General features: G+C 43.8%; 1 protein-coding gene across 1 annotated transcript in view; it reads right to left on the bottom strand.

The window, feature by feature from the left end:
• Positions 1–13,229, bottom strand: part of RASSF3 (Ras association domain family member 3) — a 52,910-nt gene extending 39,681 nt beyond the window's left edge. The window contains exon 1 of the mRNA XM_066319115.1: positions 12,994–13,229. Within this exon, the coding sequence (XP_066175212.1) occupies positions 12,994–13,122 (129 nt within the window). The 5' untranslated portion in view covers positions 13,123–13,229. The remainder of the gene's footprint in view (positions 1–12,993) is intronic.
• Positions 13,230–14,644: the final 1,415 nt, after the last annotated feature.

The following is a 14,644-nucleotide window of genomic DNA, read 5'->3' as shown; positions in this document are numbered from 1 at the left end:
TTCATTTTACTGTCTTAGGAGACAAATACTGTGCTAGTAGTCTATTATTGCAATTCAAAGCTTCATCTTTATGTGCCAGTGGCAAGGTAAAAAAAGCCTCAGGGAGGAAATCACCAAATCATTAAAATCAAATATGCTTTGAAGAATATTTGGGGTCTGCATTCAGGGGTGGGGAAAGATGTGCCCTTAATTATTTTTTAATTAACTGCAAGTTTTAAAGCTCAGAGCATTAGAAACTGCTTTGATGTTTCACTTCACATATTAACCTTTTAGCACAATATAAAAAATCATGTTCCCCTGTCCTGAGATAAGCTTCCCACCATGTGAACACATTCACATGAATTCAAAAGCAGCTGTCAGTGTAGACAAACTCTAGCCATAAAGCAAAACCTGTGATACAACTCTGTTAATCACTCTTGCCCATGACTGGGCAAACACAGAAGATCTTTAGAAAGATACTTCTAAATATGTCTTTTCTGTTCCACTGGAATAATTCTGTAAGTTTTTTAAATCCTCCAAGATTTGTATTAAGACATATCATCCCTCAGTCACAGGAACACATGGAACAACAGAACAGCAGTTTGGATATTTGAATTGCCAGCTGCTATGACCATCAAAGCAGAGATTTCCACTGTAAGAGTACCTAAAGCTCTCCTTGCAAGTGGGATGACTCCTTTCAGGGGAGCACAGTAAGAGAAGAAAATTCATTCCATAGGCTTCAGCTCAACAGATGTAAGACTCCTCCCATGCCCACTGCTGCCAGTGGGGGACAGCATAACAGCAACTGGAAAACCAAGGACACCCAACAGGAGTGAGCCAAACCAAGAAGGTGCTGCCCAACAACTCTGCCATCTGAAAACACATTTCCCAAGTTCATCTCAGGCACAGGTGAGCACAAAGTGGCTTTTTGGTGACAAAACACAGAACTAAACTCCCAGGAACCTCACTAGGATTTGGTGATCCTAAACGAGTCAAACAAATTTGCATTACACAGCCTGCCATGTTTCAAACCAACTTACTTGATCTTCTTATAGCTGGACACTTCTTTGGGGTTACTGTTTTACAGACTGTTCCATTCTTATTCAGAACTTGAGAAACATATATATCAGGAATTACTTCTGTATTATACAACAACCTTCTATCCAACCTTTATAATAATAACCTCCTATCAAAGTATCAAGGCAATCACAAGTGCCCTATGGTTTAACAAGCCAAAAGAGAAACCCTGGTGGAATATGCCCTGTTAGCAACAGAGCTGCTTTGATTTACAAAGCATCACTGGCTCTCCACCTTGCCCAAATACTTGGCATTTATTTGGGATCATGTTATAGAGGCTGTGATCAGGTCTAAGATGTAGGAACTGTCTACACTGTGAAGGGTAGACAGTGGCTGGCTAATTGGCACCCAGCCTAATCCAGAATATAAAAATCTCACCATACTAAGCACAGGAACTGTCTGCTTCATTTTACAGATCAAAAATTCTGACCAGAGCAACAAAAAGCCAGAAACCCACAGTTAAATCTACTTCATGAAGTCCTATTGCTCACAGGTTTGAGTTGGCAATAAGAACTTTCTCCCAATTATTATACTCTTTGACAACACAATCACTCAGTATTCACTCAAGAAAAAAGTTATAATATACAGACAGAATTAAAAGAAGATATTTTCTTTAATATAATTTAATTAAAACATGGTGGTTTTAGTTAAGCTGAACTTTAATTTGCTAACATTGTACTATTTTTAAGCAGTAAAAATATCTTCTAGGCAAGCAAGGGACCAACAAAAGTTCAGAGTAGTAGATTACATGGTCAGCTGCACACTAATACCATTTTTCTATTTCTGTGAAAACAAACTTCTTCCCATGAAGCCCAAATCAGACCTCAAAGCAATATTGTGCAGTTGATATAGAGAATGTTTAACAAATGTATTTAGATTTATCAGCAATTCTTGTTAGAATTGTTATAAGCAACAGCAGTGTGAGTCAGTCTCAGATGGAAAGAAGAAAGGAAAGTAATTAGCACCCAAAGAATAAAACAAGCTCTTGCTTGGCTACGACATTGGGGGAAAAAAAAAATGGGGGGCGGGGTGTCATAGGAAACTGTCATAGAGCCCAAAGAAAAAACTTAAGAAAGGCAACTAATCACATAAATTAATTCAACTTTATATTCAATGAGAATAGAAAAAAGAAATTTAAGATAATGTGATTATCTGATTCAGAGGTTTATCTGACATTCAGAAGCTTTGCTCTCCTCTGACATTCATATGTATATGCAGTACTCTCTTACCACTACAGTGAATTAAAAGGTAACTAAAGTAATTGAGTATTTCAAGATTCACTTCTCCAGGGAAATAACTAAATTATATTACCAAATACAACAAAAGATATTCCAGTCTTTGAACTCTACAATAGCCCCACTCCATAAGACCATCTTAACCAGCTACTTTTAGAATCCATTTACTTAGATCCTGAGATCCACTTACTGGGCTGTCTAAAAGCAGCTAAATTATTTTAATTACAGAAAGAACTGATTAAGACTCCTGACACTAGTTATCACCCCCTATCCCATATTCTTGGAATGGGAAAAATGCATTCCCTGAATTCAAAAAATAAAATGCCCCTGAATATCAAGTTAAATACTCCTAGTTCATCTTAAGCTGACCTGCTAACTCATGCAAAAACTGCAAACTATCCCTAATATTAATTTTACATCAAAATTAACCCAAAGATCTGGATAAACTTCTAAATACAGAAATCAGACTTTAGAGTCACAAATTTATGTAGACAGTGCAGTAGAAAAGTAACACTGTGCTAAGTTAGGCTCCATGAAAGCTGTGGGTATCATGACCAGAAGAGTTCTTTCATTAAAGATCAAGTTCCCCTTAATAAAGCAGATTTCTCTTGCACAGATTACATGGGAGTCTGGTTACTGCTTGCATCAGGTTGCCTGCACAACTAATGTTCTCCCCTGACTCTGCTGTTCTTACACTGCCAGCACTTGTATGTGGGTACCAAATGGAGCAACTGCCTCAAGCATGAACTTTTGCTTAAGCTGTGTAGTTTTCTCCACTGGACATAAGACATCGATCCTATGTGCAGAAATAGGAACAGGCAATTTTTCAGCCTGCACTTACAGCAAGACAGCTAGAATACTTTCTCTTCCTTCTTTCCATCAGAGCTCCTAAAAGACAAGAGTCACAAATCAACTCCCCATCTCAAATGACTTTTACCATGCCCCATACAAATGAAGGATAATTTACTTCAGTTTGCTCTCAGCAATTAGAGTGCTCATATTATCCTTCAAGAGACGGAGCAAGTCTTGTACACAAAGATTCCTTCCTTCCTTCTCCTCCTCTTTCACTATCAAATATAAAAGTTATACCTATTTATAGCTTTCAGCTCCCAAGTCCATGCCACATGGAGAGTCAGGAATTTATTTTAGCAGTTTTCAGGAGCACCCTCTTATTGCAGCATTTACCCATGGCTAAGTATCACAGCCATCACATGGGTCTAATTTTTGGATCTAAGTACTCCTGGTGATGGAAATGGGGAGCCTGTATGCGTGACAGGATTAAAAAACTTTCCTCCTGCTCATATTTCTGTTCCTTGGTCTTCAACACTTAGGTTCAATAGTCTAACCTGTCAGATCCAGAAATGCTTCTTAAGAACCCTCTTTCTCCATCGCTTTTCGAAGTTAAACACACATGCATGTTTAACTTCAACTCCCTGACGAAAGGGAGTTGACCATTCCTTAAGTCACCAGTCTGGAAAGCTGGGGGATCAGTTCCTGCAGCTGGCTACAGCACCTCCCGGCTGTGCACTTTAGGCACATCCTAGGTCACTTGCCACATGTCAGCTTTTCTACTACTTGCAAACTAATCAAAGACACACAAAAAAAAGGAGGTTGGGGGTTTTTTACATGTTTTATTATAAAGGGTAACATAAGACACTTGTCTATGCCTATACTACATAATTTTTCCACACATCGATAATATAATAAAAAAATTGTAATGCAGTAGTTCAAATTACATCTGTTTTGAAAATCTGCACTGACTCTTATTCTAATCTCAGTAATACTGACCCTTTGCCCCCCTACATTTATTCATTTAAAGCATGACAAGAAACACTGCAGATCAATTTTCCCATTATGCAATTCACAACCTCCAAAGTCTTAATCTTTCAGGCAGTGCCAAAGAACATGCCAGTTTCTGTACCCACAATCTCAATGGGTCATGCTGAAATCCCTAGTGCAGTTGCTGGAGTTTATATGGCTTTACCAGATGCTTCTCACATGAACTATGAGAATATTTTACAATTAAATGAGCAGCTCTGAACAAAAAGACTTCCACAATCTCAGCTTATGTATCTAAGTGAACACATTAAATCAAACTGCTGGTGGACTGAACAACAAGATGAGCAGGCTTTGATCTTGAGGAGCCCAATTCTTCAGAAGAGAGGAACCTACTAAGAGAAAAATAATGTTCTAAATTAAACATCTGAACACTAAACTCTTTCAACTTCACAGGCTAGTGTGACCTAGGCACAGCTGTACCTAAGAAGTCACTGAGAGGAAGTCCTCTGCAACAGAGGTTATTAACCATCAATAAAGGTGTTAGGCTACTTGTGAAGTATTAACAAATTTGTGCTATTACAAACTTGAATTCAAATGGGAAAAGTCAAAACATGGGATTCCTGCTTCAGCAGAAATAAAATTTAGCACTTAAATATTTGGCAAATATCATGTTCAGTCAGAGAAGAACTTGATAGTCAGTTTTTATTATTACCATCCAGGCTTTAGAGACACTGTATTGATTGTGAACTGCAAACACAAGATACAAGGACCGTGCACTATGAGGAAGAGTACAGCATGGTTAGACTGTGCATCGTTGCACTTGACCACATCTGGGATCAGTAACGAGACAGATCACCACACAAGCAGTCCTAATTATGGACAACAGGGATATCTATAAAAGATTAGAGACAACTACCTTTGTAATTTGCCTCCAGTATATTATTTTATATAATTTATAAAAGAAATAGATGTGCAAACAGCATTTTCCACAATTACTTAGTGGGTAAAGAGTGAGACAGAGAAGCTGACAACTGGCACACCAAGTACTCCTACATACCCAGCACCAACGTTTGGTGCATCCTCAGAAGCAAATGAACCACTGCTGCTTTTACTACTATTTTCAGCACAGCCCAGATTCCTCTGCATACAGGAACACGAATTCCAGCACACACACAGATGAGTAATTAGAAAGCATTCTTAATTGCTACATAAATCACATGTGGCTACTTAGCATAGCCAAATACACGTCTGTATAGGAAGCACTCTCCTCAAAACTGTCTGCAGTATTTCATCAACCTCACAGAACAGCACGCATGCCAAAAGGAAAGCAGCAATTACTCACCCGAAGTCAATTCATACCTTTCTACAGAAACGTGTGGGCTTTGACACAGGCACCTGAACCCATACAAAAGCCTGACAACGCAGCAGTCAGGTAAGAGCTGCACTGAAACTGCAGGGATCACAGCATGCTGGGCTAGCTTCAGTCCATCAGGGCACATCTCTAATATCTGTGGGACTGCTGATTTTAAGACCTTTCCTGAATGTTGGTGTCAAAAGGCACAGATCCACATGTGTGTGTGTCAGATTAGTAGATATAAATCTAGATATTTTGTGTATGTATATCGCTAACATATAATTTTTTTTTTAGATGTGAGCGTACATCTATAACAGCCCTACTATTTCTACCTAAGAATGATATGCCGGATACACTGAATAGCCCAGCCCAACGTGCTGCCTGCACATTGGCCTTATCTGCCTATCCACGAGGAGAGCCGAACAAGAGACCTGACATTCTCATGTCTCTCCTAACGAAGCTTACACTGCTTGTCTTGACTCACTAGCACAGTGCCACAGGCAAATGCTTCATTACATACTGAGCACTCAATCCAAAATTCTCTGTTAATCAGTTTATTTAGAATCATAGAATATCCTGAGTTGAAAGGGACCCACAAGGATCACCAAAGTCCAACTCTTGACCCTACATAAGACACCCCAAGAATCACACCATGTGCCTGAGAGCATTGTCCAAATGTTTCTTGAGCCCTGTCAAGCTGGCGCTGTGACCACTTCCCCGGGGAGCCTGTTCCTGGGCTTGATCACCCTCTGGGTGAAGAATCTTCTACTGATATGTAGTCTGAGTCTCCCTCGACACACTTTCAGACCATACCCTTGAGTTCTGTCATGGTTACAACTGTGATCAGTACCTGGCCCTCCATTTCCCCTCATGAGAAGTTGCAGACTGCAATGAACTCTCCCCTCAGTCTCCTGTTCTCCAGGTCGAACAGACCAAGTGACCTCAGACACTCCTCATACAGCTTCTCCTCAAGATCCTTCAACACCTTGATTGCCCCCCTCTGGACACTCTCCAGTAGCTTAACATCTTCCTACACTGTGCCTATTCCTTACAGTTTTGGGCAATATCTTCCTTACATTGCCCCAAACTGCCGTCAGCACTTGAGGTGAGGCTGTCCCAGTGCAGAGCAGAGCAGGACAATCCCCTCCCTTGCCCGGCTGGCCATGCTGTGCTGATGCCCCCCAGGACACGTTTGACCCTCCTGGCTGCCAGGGCACTGCTGACTCATATCCAACTTGCCACTGACCAGGACCCCCAGGTCCCTTTCTGCTGTCCTGCTCTCCAGCCTCTCATCCAGGGTTGCCCCATCCCAGATGCAGAATCTGTCACTTGCCCTTGTTAAACTTCATACAGTTGGTGATTGCCCATCTCTCTAATTCATCAGTGTTTGTCTGCCTTTGAGGGATTCAACAGCTCCTCACAATTTAGCATGTCATCAGCAAATTTATTTCGTATTCCTTCCAGCCCTGTGTCCAAGTAGTTAATGAAGATGTGGACAAGCTCTGGCCAAGGATGGAGCCCTGCAGAACTCCATGAGACCGGCTGCCAGCCTGCGATGCCATCCCATTCACTCTGACCCTTTGTGCCCAACCCATCAGCCAGGAGTGTTTGAACTATTAATTCAGCACTGGTGCCACTGACTTTTTACAGAAGAGACAAACTGTAGCATCAGTTTCTACTTTAATTCTTCTTCATAATTTTGCTTTTGCAGTAGCTAAATGTTAATCAGCAAGATCCTCTTCCAAAATGCTCATTCTGGTATTATTCTTACACACTGATCTACAGCTGAAATAACAGATCATGAAAAGGAGGTATCAAATTTTCTCATTAAGTAACTTTTTATTGGGGTTTTTTGTCTCTTTTCTGTATTCAGACGACCTTGAGCTCTGTTGCTCTGCAGAGCACTTTCCTGGATTCACCAGACTCTTCAGTTAAAAGAAAACTCCTTGTGTCTGCATGTCTATTTACATGTGTCTAAAGAAGCCAATATCTAAACATTTTGGACCATAAAGCTATAGGTGCCCAATACTTTCTGACTTCAGCAAAAGCTCTTCCACAACTCTGCCCTTCTGCTTTGCACTTAAACCTTCACAATTATCCCAACTCAACTACATCACTTAATTCACAAAATGCCCACACTTACTATGTGCTCCTGATCTAACTGTGAAGCCTAGCTACTGTACCCCAAGACTCTGATAAGCGAATCAAAGCCTTTTTTTCTCCAACAAAAGGAAAATAAATAATCAGTGTTTCTCTGGTGATATTTAAATAAATGTCAATAACAAAGGTAATAACACATTGTTTGTGCTCCCAAAGTTTCTAGAGAAGTAACTGCCTGAGATGCACATTAATATAGTATTAGTACAATAGACTAAATAAAACAGTGGAAAGGTTAAGAGTCTCTCAACTAGTCTCAATACTATCTGCCCCTGGTGCTGCACTCATAACACTTCAATTGCTGAATTTAACAGCACTCATCACATATTTTAGTGACTTGAACTCTGAGTAGGACAGTATGTTAATCCATCTCTCCTAAATCTGCTTCTTAAATTTTTATTCACTAGTAGTTACCATTTTATATAGTTAAGTCCTCAAAATTTAAACCAATGATTCCAAGAACCAACAGTGACAATAAACCAGCGTAGGGCAATCAGCATCCTCTGCACGGAGCCTAAGTCCCATCTCACCTCCAGAGGCTGTCAGACACCACCAGGGGACTTAAGAGTTCACCACAAAATGGCCCCTCCAAGTTACTGATGCACATATGCCACATCAAGTGCTCCAAGAGAAGAGTGAGGCAAAAACACAAAATAAGGACTACTAGTTTACTGTCAGTGTTTACAGTGATGTGAGCTTAAAATAGACACAATCTCTACCCTACTCATTCCTTCAGCTCTTAACTTTCAAGTATTTCAGTTGCGACAATGTTTATCCCATAATATTCACTAACTGCCAAATGGATTTAAAAAAAAAAGAACAAAACATTACTGGATATTTTTAGTTGCCTTTTTTAAAAAAGTTTCACGACTACATGTCAAACACAAACCTAAACTTTTTGGCTCCAAAGCAAGCCTATAATTAGAAACCTCATTTTTTCTGGTAGTCAGGAGAGCCATTTTCCCTAGGGAATGTTACTAAAAGGAAACCCAGGAAGAGTCGTAATGGCCAAACAACGTGAAACATTAATACCGGACACTGGTAACACAAAGGGGTCCTAACTAGGCTTGAGCAGCTACAAATTGCATTTTACTACTAGAAACTGTTTTCTTCCCAAATCAAATGCCTTTTTTTATAGTGTCTCTTCCTCTCAATCACGTGCCTCAACCTACTGTGCAAATTCATGTGGAAGAAACCTAAAAAAAGATGTCTGTACCCAGAAGTTTGTCCTAGTTCTTCCCATTTTCACCAGCTCACTCATTAAAAAAAACCTGCTATACCTTTCCCTTCAAATCTCCTTCTCCAACAGTGAATGAGAGATTGCTGATTACCTCGCCAGGACTAGTTAGGGATCAAACTGTCACCCTCTGCCTTTTGCCTTTCCCCTTTACACCTCCTCTGCTCTTACCTATCTGCTTTCCATTTCCAGCTTTTTTATTAATTTCCTTTCCTATCCCCATTACCACAGCTGCAAATCCCAGTGACATGAAGAAAAGCCAGCCACAAAGCCAATGTCAGGGGGCACTGGGTGAGGGTGCAGGGGAAGGAACCTTGCAGGCCTGGAAGTCATGAAGACCAAGACCAGTAAGGGGAAGAGAGAGGGAGAAATCAGACCTCAGACAGGGAAGGACCAGTGCTGCCAGTGAGGCAATGAGGACATTCTTGGGTGCAGAAGAAACACGTGCATTTTTGCAAACTGTCAACAGAAGAGATTGCATTTTTCTTGCAAACACTGTTCAAAGCCCTGTAGAAATGGTAGAAAAACAGAGCACAAAGCAGCATTCTGTTTTTTTTTTTTTTTTTTCCAAAGAACAGAGCAGTATCTGAGTGTCAAACTTCCTATATCCAAGCCATTCTGCATGAGACATCAACCAGAATTCTCTCACATTTTGTGTGCAAACTATTCACAATTCTGATGCTGAACAGAACCTGCAGGACTGGCCCTCTTCTAGCTGAGATCTATGACCTTCATGGCGCTGCCAGCTTCCAAAGCAAGGTTTCCTAAAGCACAGTGATGTCCTGTCTCACAGATTCCTCACACGTAAGGGCAGAGAGAAAGCTTGACTACAGCCTCTTCTCATGTTTCAAACCTTTACAGTTACAGGGGAAGGGGCCCTCAAACACAGATCAGGCAGAACCAAGTACAGGATGTCCTCTGGCTTTTGCAGCCATCATGGCAGACCACACAAGCTCAGCATGGCTTGGAACTAACCACCTACAATGCTTGAAAGGCCAGTGTCCATTGAGACCTCTGAGAAACGAAAAGTATTGCAAGGATTTACATCGACCCTGCTCAGAGTGGGATAATTCAGGGAACTGGCATGTGGAAGGAAAGTGTAGAAAACATACACAGGAAGATGTGCATCCCTCCAGCATATGGTGGGGCTTGCAGCAGCAGGCATGACTGTTTTCAATTTTCCTGAAGGATGGGGGTGGGTGGGAGGAAATAGGGAGTGAAAGGGGTCAGTTTTGAAAAGTTTGCCAAACATCTTATTTTGGTATTTTCTCTACAGGGAAGGGACAATTTCCACAGGCTTGATCACACAGAAGCACCAGTCTGATCTTACAAAAGCCTATGCACATGGATAACTTTACCTCGCATGAGTAGTCAGATGGGCAGGACAAAAATATTTAGAGTTCTGCCTTTTTTATTTATTAAATGACTCATTGCAAACATGAAACATGGCCACACTGAGATTCATCTAGTCTCTGACACTCAAATTTCACAAGAGACACACATGTTAAGAATCCTTAAATAAAGCTAAACTTTCAGGAGCAATAAGACAGCAAAAAGTAACCTGTTTTTTTATTCACACTGCCCTCAGACTGAAGTATTTCTTGCTTAAGAAAAAACTTTGGGGCTACTGCTGAACCCTAAAACACCATATGGCCTATCACATGCTGCAATGGCTTTATGCTGCAATTTTCTTTTAGAAGTAGTATAGAGAGAGGAAGAGTTGTCTAAATCTTTAACCACTCTAGAGATTAGGTGTCCTAAGCAAAGATCAAAGGTACTATCACAAAATTTTACATCAGAACTGCAGTCAATTCATTAATCCTGTCTAGGTTGCAGAATTTGATGTATTTAAGCCCATCCTTGCCCAATTAAATGAAGACAAAAATTCACTACTTAAGCTAGTGAATTTTCTTTCTTTTCTTTGGAAATCTATACAAAACAAAGCTCAACACTAGTAGTGCGCTCTTCTGCAGGCACAGCTGCAAACCAAATGCTCTAAACCATTTCTTCCCTGCAAGAAAGGGGGCAGAGGGAGCTAAGAAAGAGAAACATTAACTGCCAGCACCTAAAGTCTTCTGCAAGAAGAGAAATCCACACTACAAAACTTAGTATTTGTGTAGTTGAGAAAGACACAGAAACAATAACTATCAGCTCCCCTCAAGGGGACATAGTATGCATTTTTTAACTAAACCTCAAATACAAACCAAAAGTAACATCCTCATCCCTACAAAGAGGCTTATTATGACTGTTATTGCTGGAAGGGGAAACTCACTCTTACTGGCCACATGACTGTTGAAATCTACATTCAGCATTGTTTGGAGGTTTTTTTATTCTTTTCTCTGTAAATCATCAATTGAGAGCAACTGGTAGCAACTTCATGACTAGAAATACCAGCTGAGTATTTCAAATGCTGCAGAGTCAGCAATACAGATGAATTTGTTCCAGCCTAGTAAATTCACACTTAAATATGTACCCTGCAACACCTCACTTCAGCATTCTTTTGGGAAGCATTACTAGAGCAGAATATAAAATTTTAGTCATTGGGGTTGTTTGGGGTTTTTTCCAGTCCTTCTTGCTTGGAAATGTTAACACCCTACATAACAATTTACACATCTGCACAATTTACTACTTATACAGCTAACATTTAGCAACACAATTCATACAATAGCATTAGAAAGATGTGTATGTTTTGAGGATCTGAATTAAGACATGTGCCCTCTGACATGTCACGATACAGTAGCTACACAGAGGCAGACAACAGTTAGGTATCTATCCACACAATACTGTCACAGCAGGATCCTCCTCTCTAAGGACCAGGTGGCAGGCAGTGCTGGCCAAACTGGTTACCAGATGAAGTTCAAGAACGCTCCACAACACTCAGCAGCTTCCAGAACACCTGAGCTTAGTGAAAGGCTCAAACTCACAACGGAGGAGACACACAAACGCTGAGAAGAGGTGTCAAGAGAAGTACCCTGGAGAAGCAGCCACGACCTGATACGCAGCTGGTCCCAACCTATTTGCTCCAAGTGCCCAAGCTCAGGTGTAGGAAAAAGGTGTGCCTAGGCTCCGTGCCAGACTTTGCAAAGGAAATTAAAGCTCAAGAGAGCTCTTGCACTTCCTCAAAGGGGAGCAGGAGTTTCCTGAGGGGCAGCTAGAGGGTTTCAGTTTTAAACAAATCTCAAATGGAACATAACCTCGGAGAAACAGAAACCAAGATTGGCTTTCTGCAGCAGAACACAGCCTACAGGAATGGCTGTGGGCAACAAATTACGTTTTTTGACTGCTGCCACAGGTGGACCAGAGGGCAGCTGACATATCCAGACTTTCCAGAGCAAGTTTATAACCACGTCCCCACAGCAGCAGTAATACTAACACCGAAATCCAGTGGGGGAAACTACAAAGCGTGTGTAGAAAGAAACAGGCACTGAACAGAGAGAAGGCACTAATGCTGGTGAGAGCAGATGAAGCAGCATAAACAAAACACGCTCACTAGCTCATAGTTTCCAAAGCCACCAGCCATCTCTACAGTGAGATGCTGTGCTCTGGGGAGACAGAAATGAGGGGGGATAGACTGCTTAGCTAAGAAAGTGTGACGTTTACCCTATACGGTTTAATGACTGCTCTGGGTCGGACAGGTCTTCCACTGAATTTCAACGCGGCCCACACCAGGGGTTGGTTCGGAGTTTTTGCTTTGTATTTAATCAGTTCTTCACCTCAAAGCCCCACTTGCCTGAGCCTGAAGGCTTAAACCAAGCCACTTAAACACTTCAGATCGCTTTTCCCTGCCAACAGACCAGCTGAAGAGGCTGTCATTCACTCGGAATGAGCTCCGAAAGAGCCAGGAGACAGACCTCGCCGTCTCCCGCAGAGGCGGCAGCGGGGCCGGCAGCGCGGTCACCCACCCACAAACAAGCGACTTCTGGTCGCATCGCTGCCCGCCGGGCAGTGAGCGTCCCGCGGCCCGGCTGCCGAGAGGGGCACGCCGGCCGCAGGGAGCCCCGCTGGAAGCCGGCCGAGGGAAGCCCTTCCCGGCCGCCTCCTCCCTGCCCCGTCCCGGCGCCCGGGCGGCTCCGCGGCTCCTTCCCCGTGGGGGAGGGGGCGGCGGACACGTGGAGGCCGAGCCGGAGGGAGCCGGCCCTTCCCGGCCCCAGCCGCCCCTCTCGCCCGGCACTTACTTGTAGGGCGGCGCGGCTCTTGCCCGGCGGCCTCCTGAAGAAGGAGGTACGCGCGGTGAAGAAGAACTCCTCGGACTCTTCCTCCTCCAGGCTGCTGTACCCGCTGCTCATGCTGCTGGTCCAGGTCATCGGCGGCGGCGGGGGCTGCTGGTGGTGCTGGGGCCGGGCGGCGGAGAGCGCCGTCCCGGCCGCCGCACGGAGCCCCGCCGCTGCCGCTCCTCGCCCAGCCCGCGGGGTCCGGGAGGAGGAGCCGCGGCTCTGGCGGCCCCGCTCCCGCCCTCGCTCCGCTCCCTTCCTGCCGCGCCAGTTCCCGGGCAGCGCCGCCCCCGCCCGCCCGGGAGGCAGGTGAGGGCCGGGGGCGGCTCCTTCCCGGCACCTCGCCCCGAACGCGCGCCCGGCCCGGGCGGCCGAGTCTTGACCCCCGGCCAGCGTCGTGCCTCCGCACCTCCGTGCCCATCACCGGCAACGAGGCAGCTGAGGGAGGCCTCGCTGAAGTAAGTAGTTCCCAAACTTTTCCCTAATAATTGCCCGATTTCACTTTTCTATGCACTGTAAGAATAGTCATTAAAAAGAATGACCGACGGCAAAATAATGGGGAGAGCTTTTCCCTAACAGTTCTTCCAGCGATCCATGGATTCCGGCTGAGCAGTCACAGCCTCCAGTTCCGCAAGCGCGGCGCTGCCCGGCCGCGGCCGCCCCGCGCTCCAGCACCAGCACACGGACTATTAAGTCAATGGAATCCATGGCCCCAGGACGTAGCGAGGAGGGAGGCTTGTGAAGACTCACCAGGGATTAGATATGTGTGCAGATAGCAAGAATATCCAGATCTGCAACTGGAAAACATATTTAAAGCACAGAAGTCCTGATAAGACAGGGGAAGCAGACTCATCACTGCTGGGAGAAATGACGGGCAATGCCTGAAGGCCAGATCACTCCGTAATTACCTGCCTCAGAGCCTCATGTCTTCCCTTGATTTATCTAAGGCTGGCCACTGTCACCGACAGGATACTGGGTTTAAGGTACGGCTTCCTAAAGCTATGCAGCTGCCCCTAAAAGCAGATTTGTCTTTCCTGCTTGCCCTTAGCCCGGTGTTCCTGCTGTCCCCTGTGCCACAGCGGTGGTCCCATCGGGGGAAGTGAGTCACATCAGCCACTTACTGCTGGAGCAAACCCCCGAGACATGGGGATCAGAAAGGCGATACCTTTCAGCAGCAGCACTGCCTCAGATTAAACATACATGAAGTTGCATGTTTACACATCAGTTCCCGTGGTCTCAGTACTCAGATAGAGATGTAATCTGGGACACCATTAACTAACATCTCCTTTCCCTCTTCCTGATCCCCATTTCACTGGTCCCTCACACACTTCTCATCTGCTGTGTGTGGCTGTTCTTCTCCCAAGCAGCGACTGGGTCTGTTTCTGTCAGTAGGTGCTCTTCCTGGACTGGGTATGCCTTACATATTGATAAAGTCACCTCAAAACCGGCCAAACAACTCACACTGAAAACTAAAACCAGTTAGTCAGTTTGGGAAGTGTTAAATCCTTACTTTCCCATCAACTCTGATTCTTCCAGATTTTCGTATGGAGCTTGGCATCCAGCAGATTAGAAGGTTGCATAGCTTTTAAAACAAATAATTGAGTCTAACAGCATA

This window comes from Sylvia atricapilla, chromosome 5 (genome assembly GCF_009819655.1).
Source record: "Sylvia atricapilla isolate bSylAtr1 chromosome 5, bSylAtr1.pri, whole genome shotgun sequence".
Lineage (NCBI taxonomy): Eukaryota > Metazoa > Chordata > Aves > Passeriformes > Sylviidae > Sylvia > Sylvia atricapilla.
This window is presented reverse-complemented; position numbering and strand designations above follow the sequence as displayed.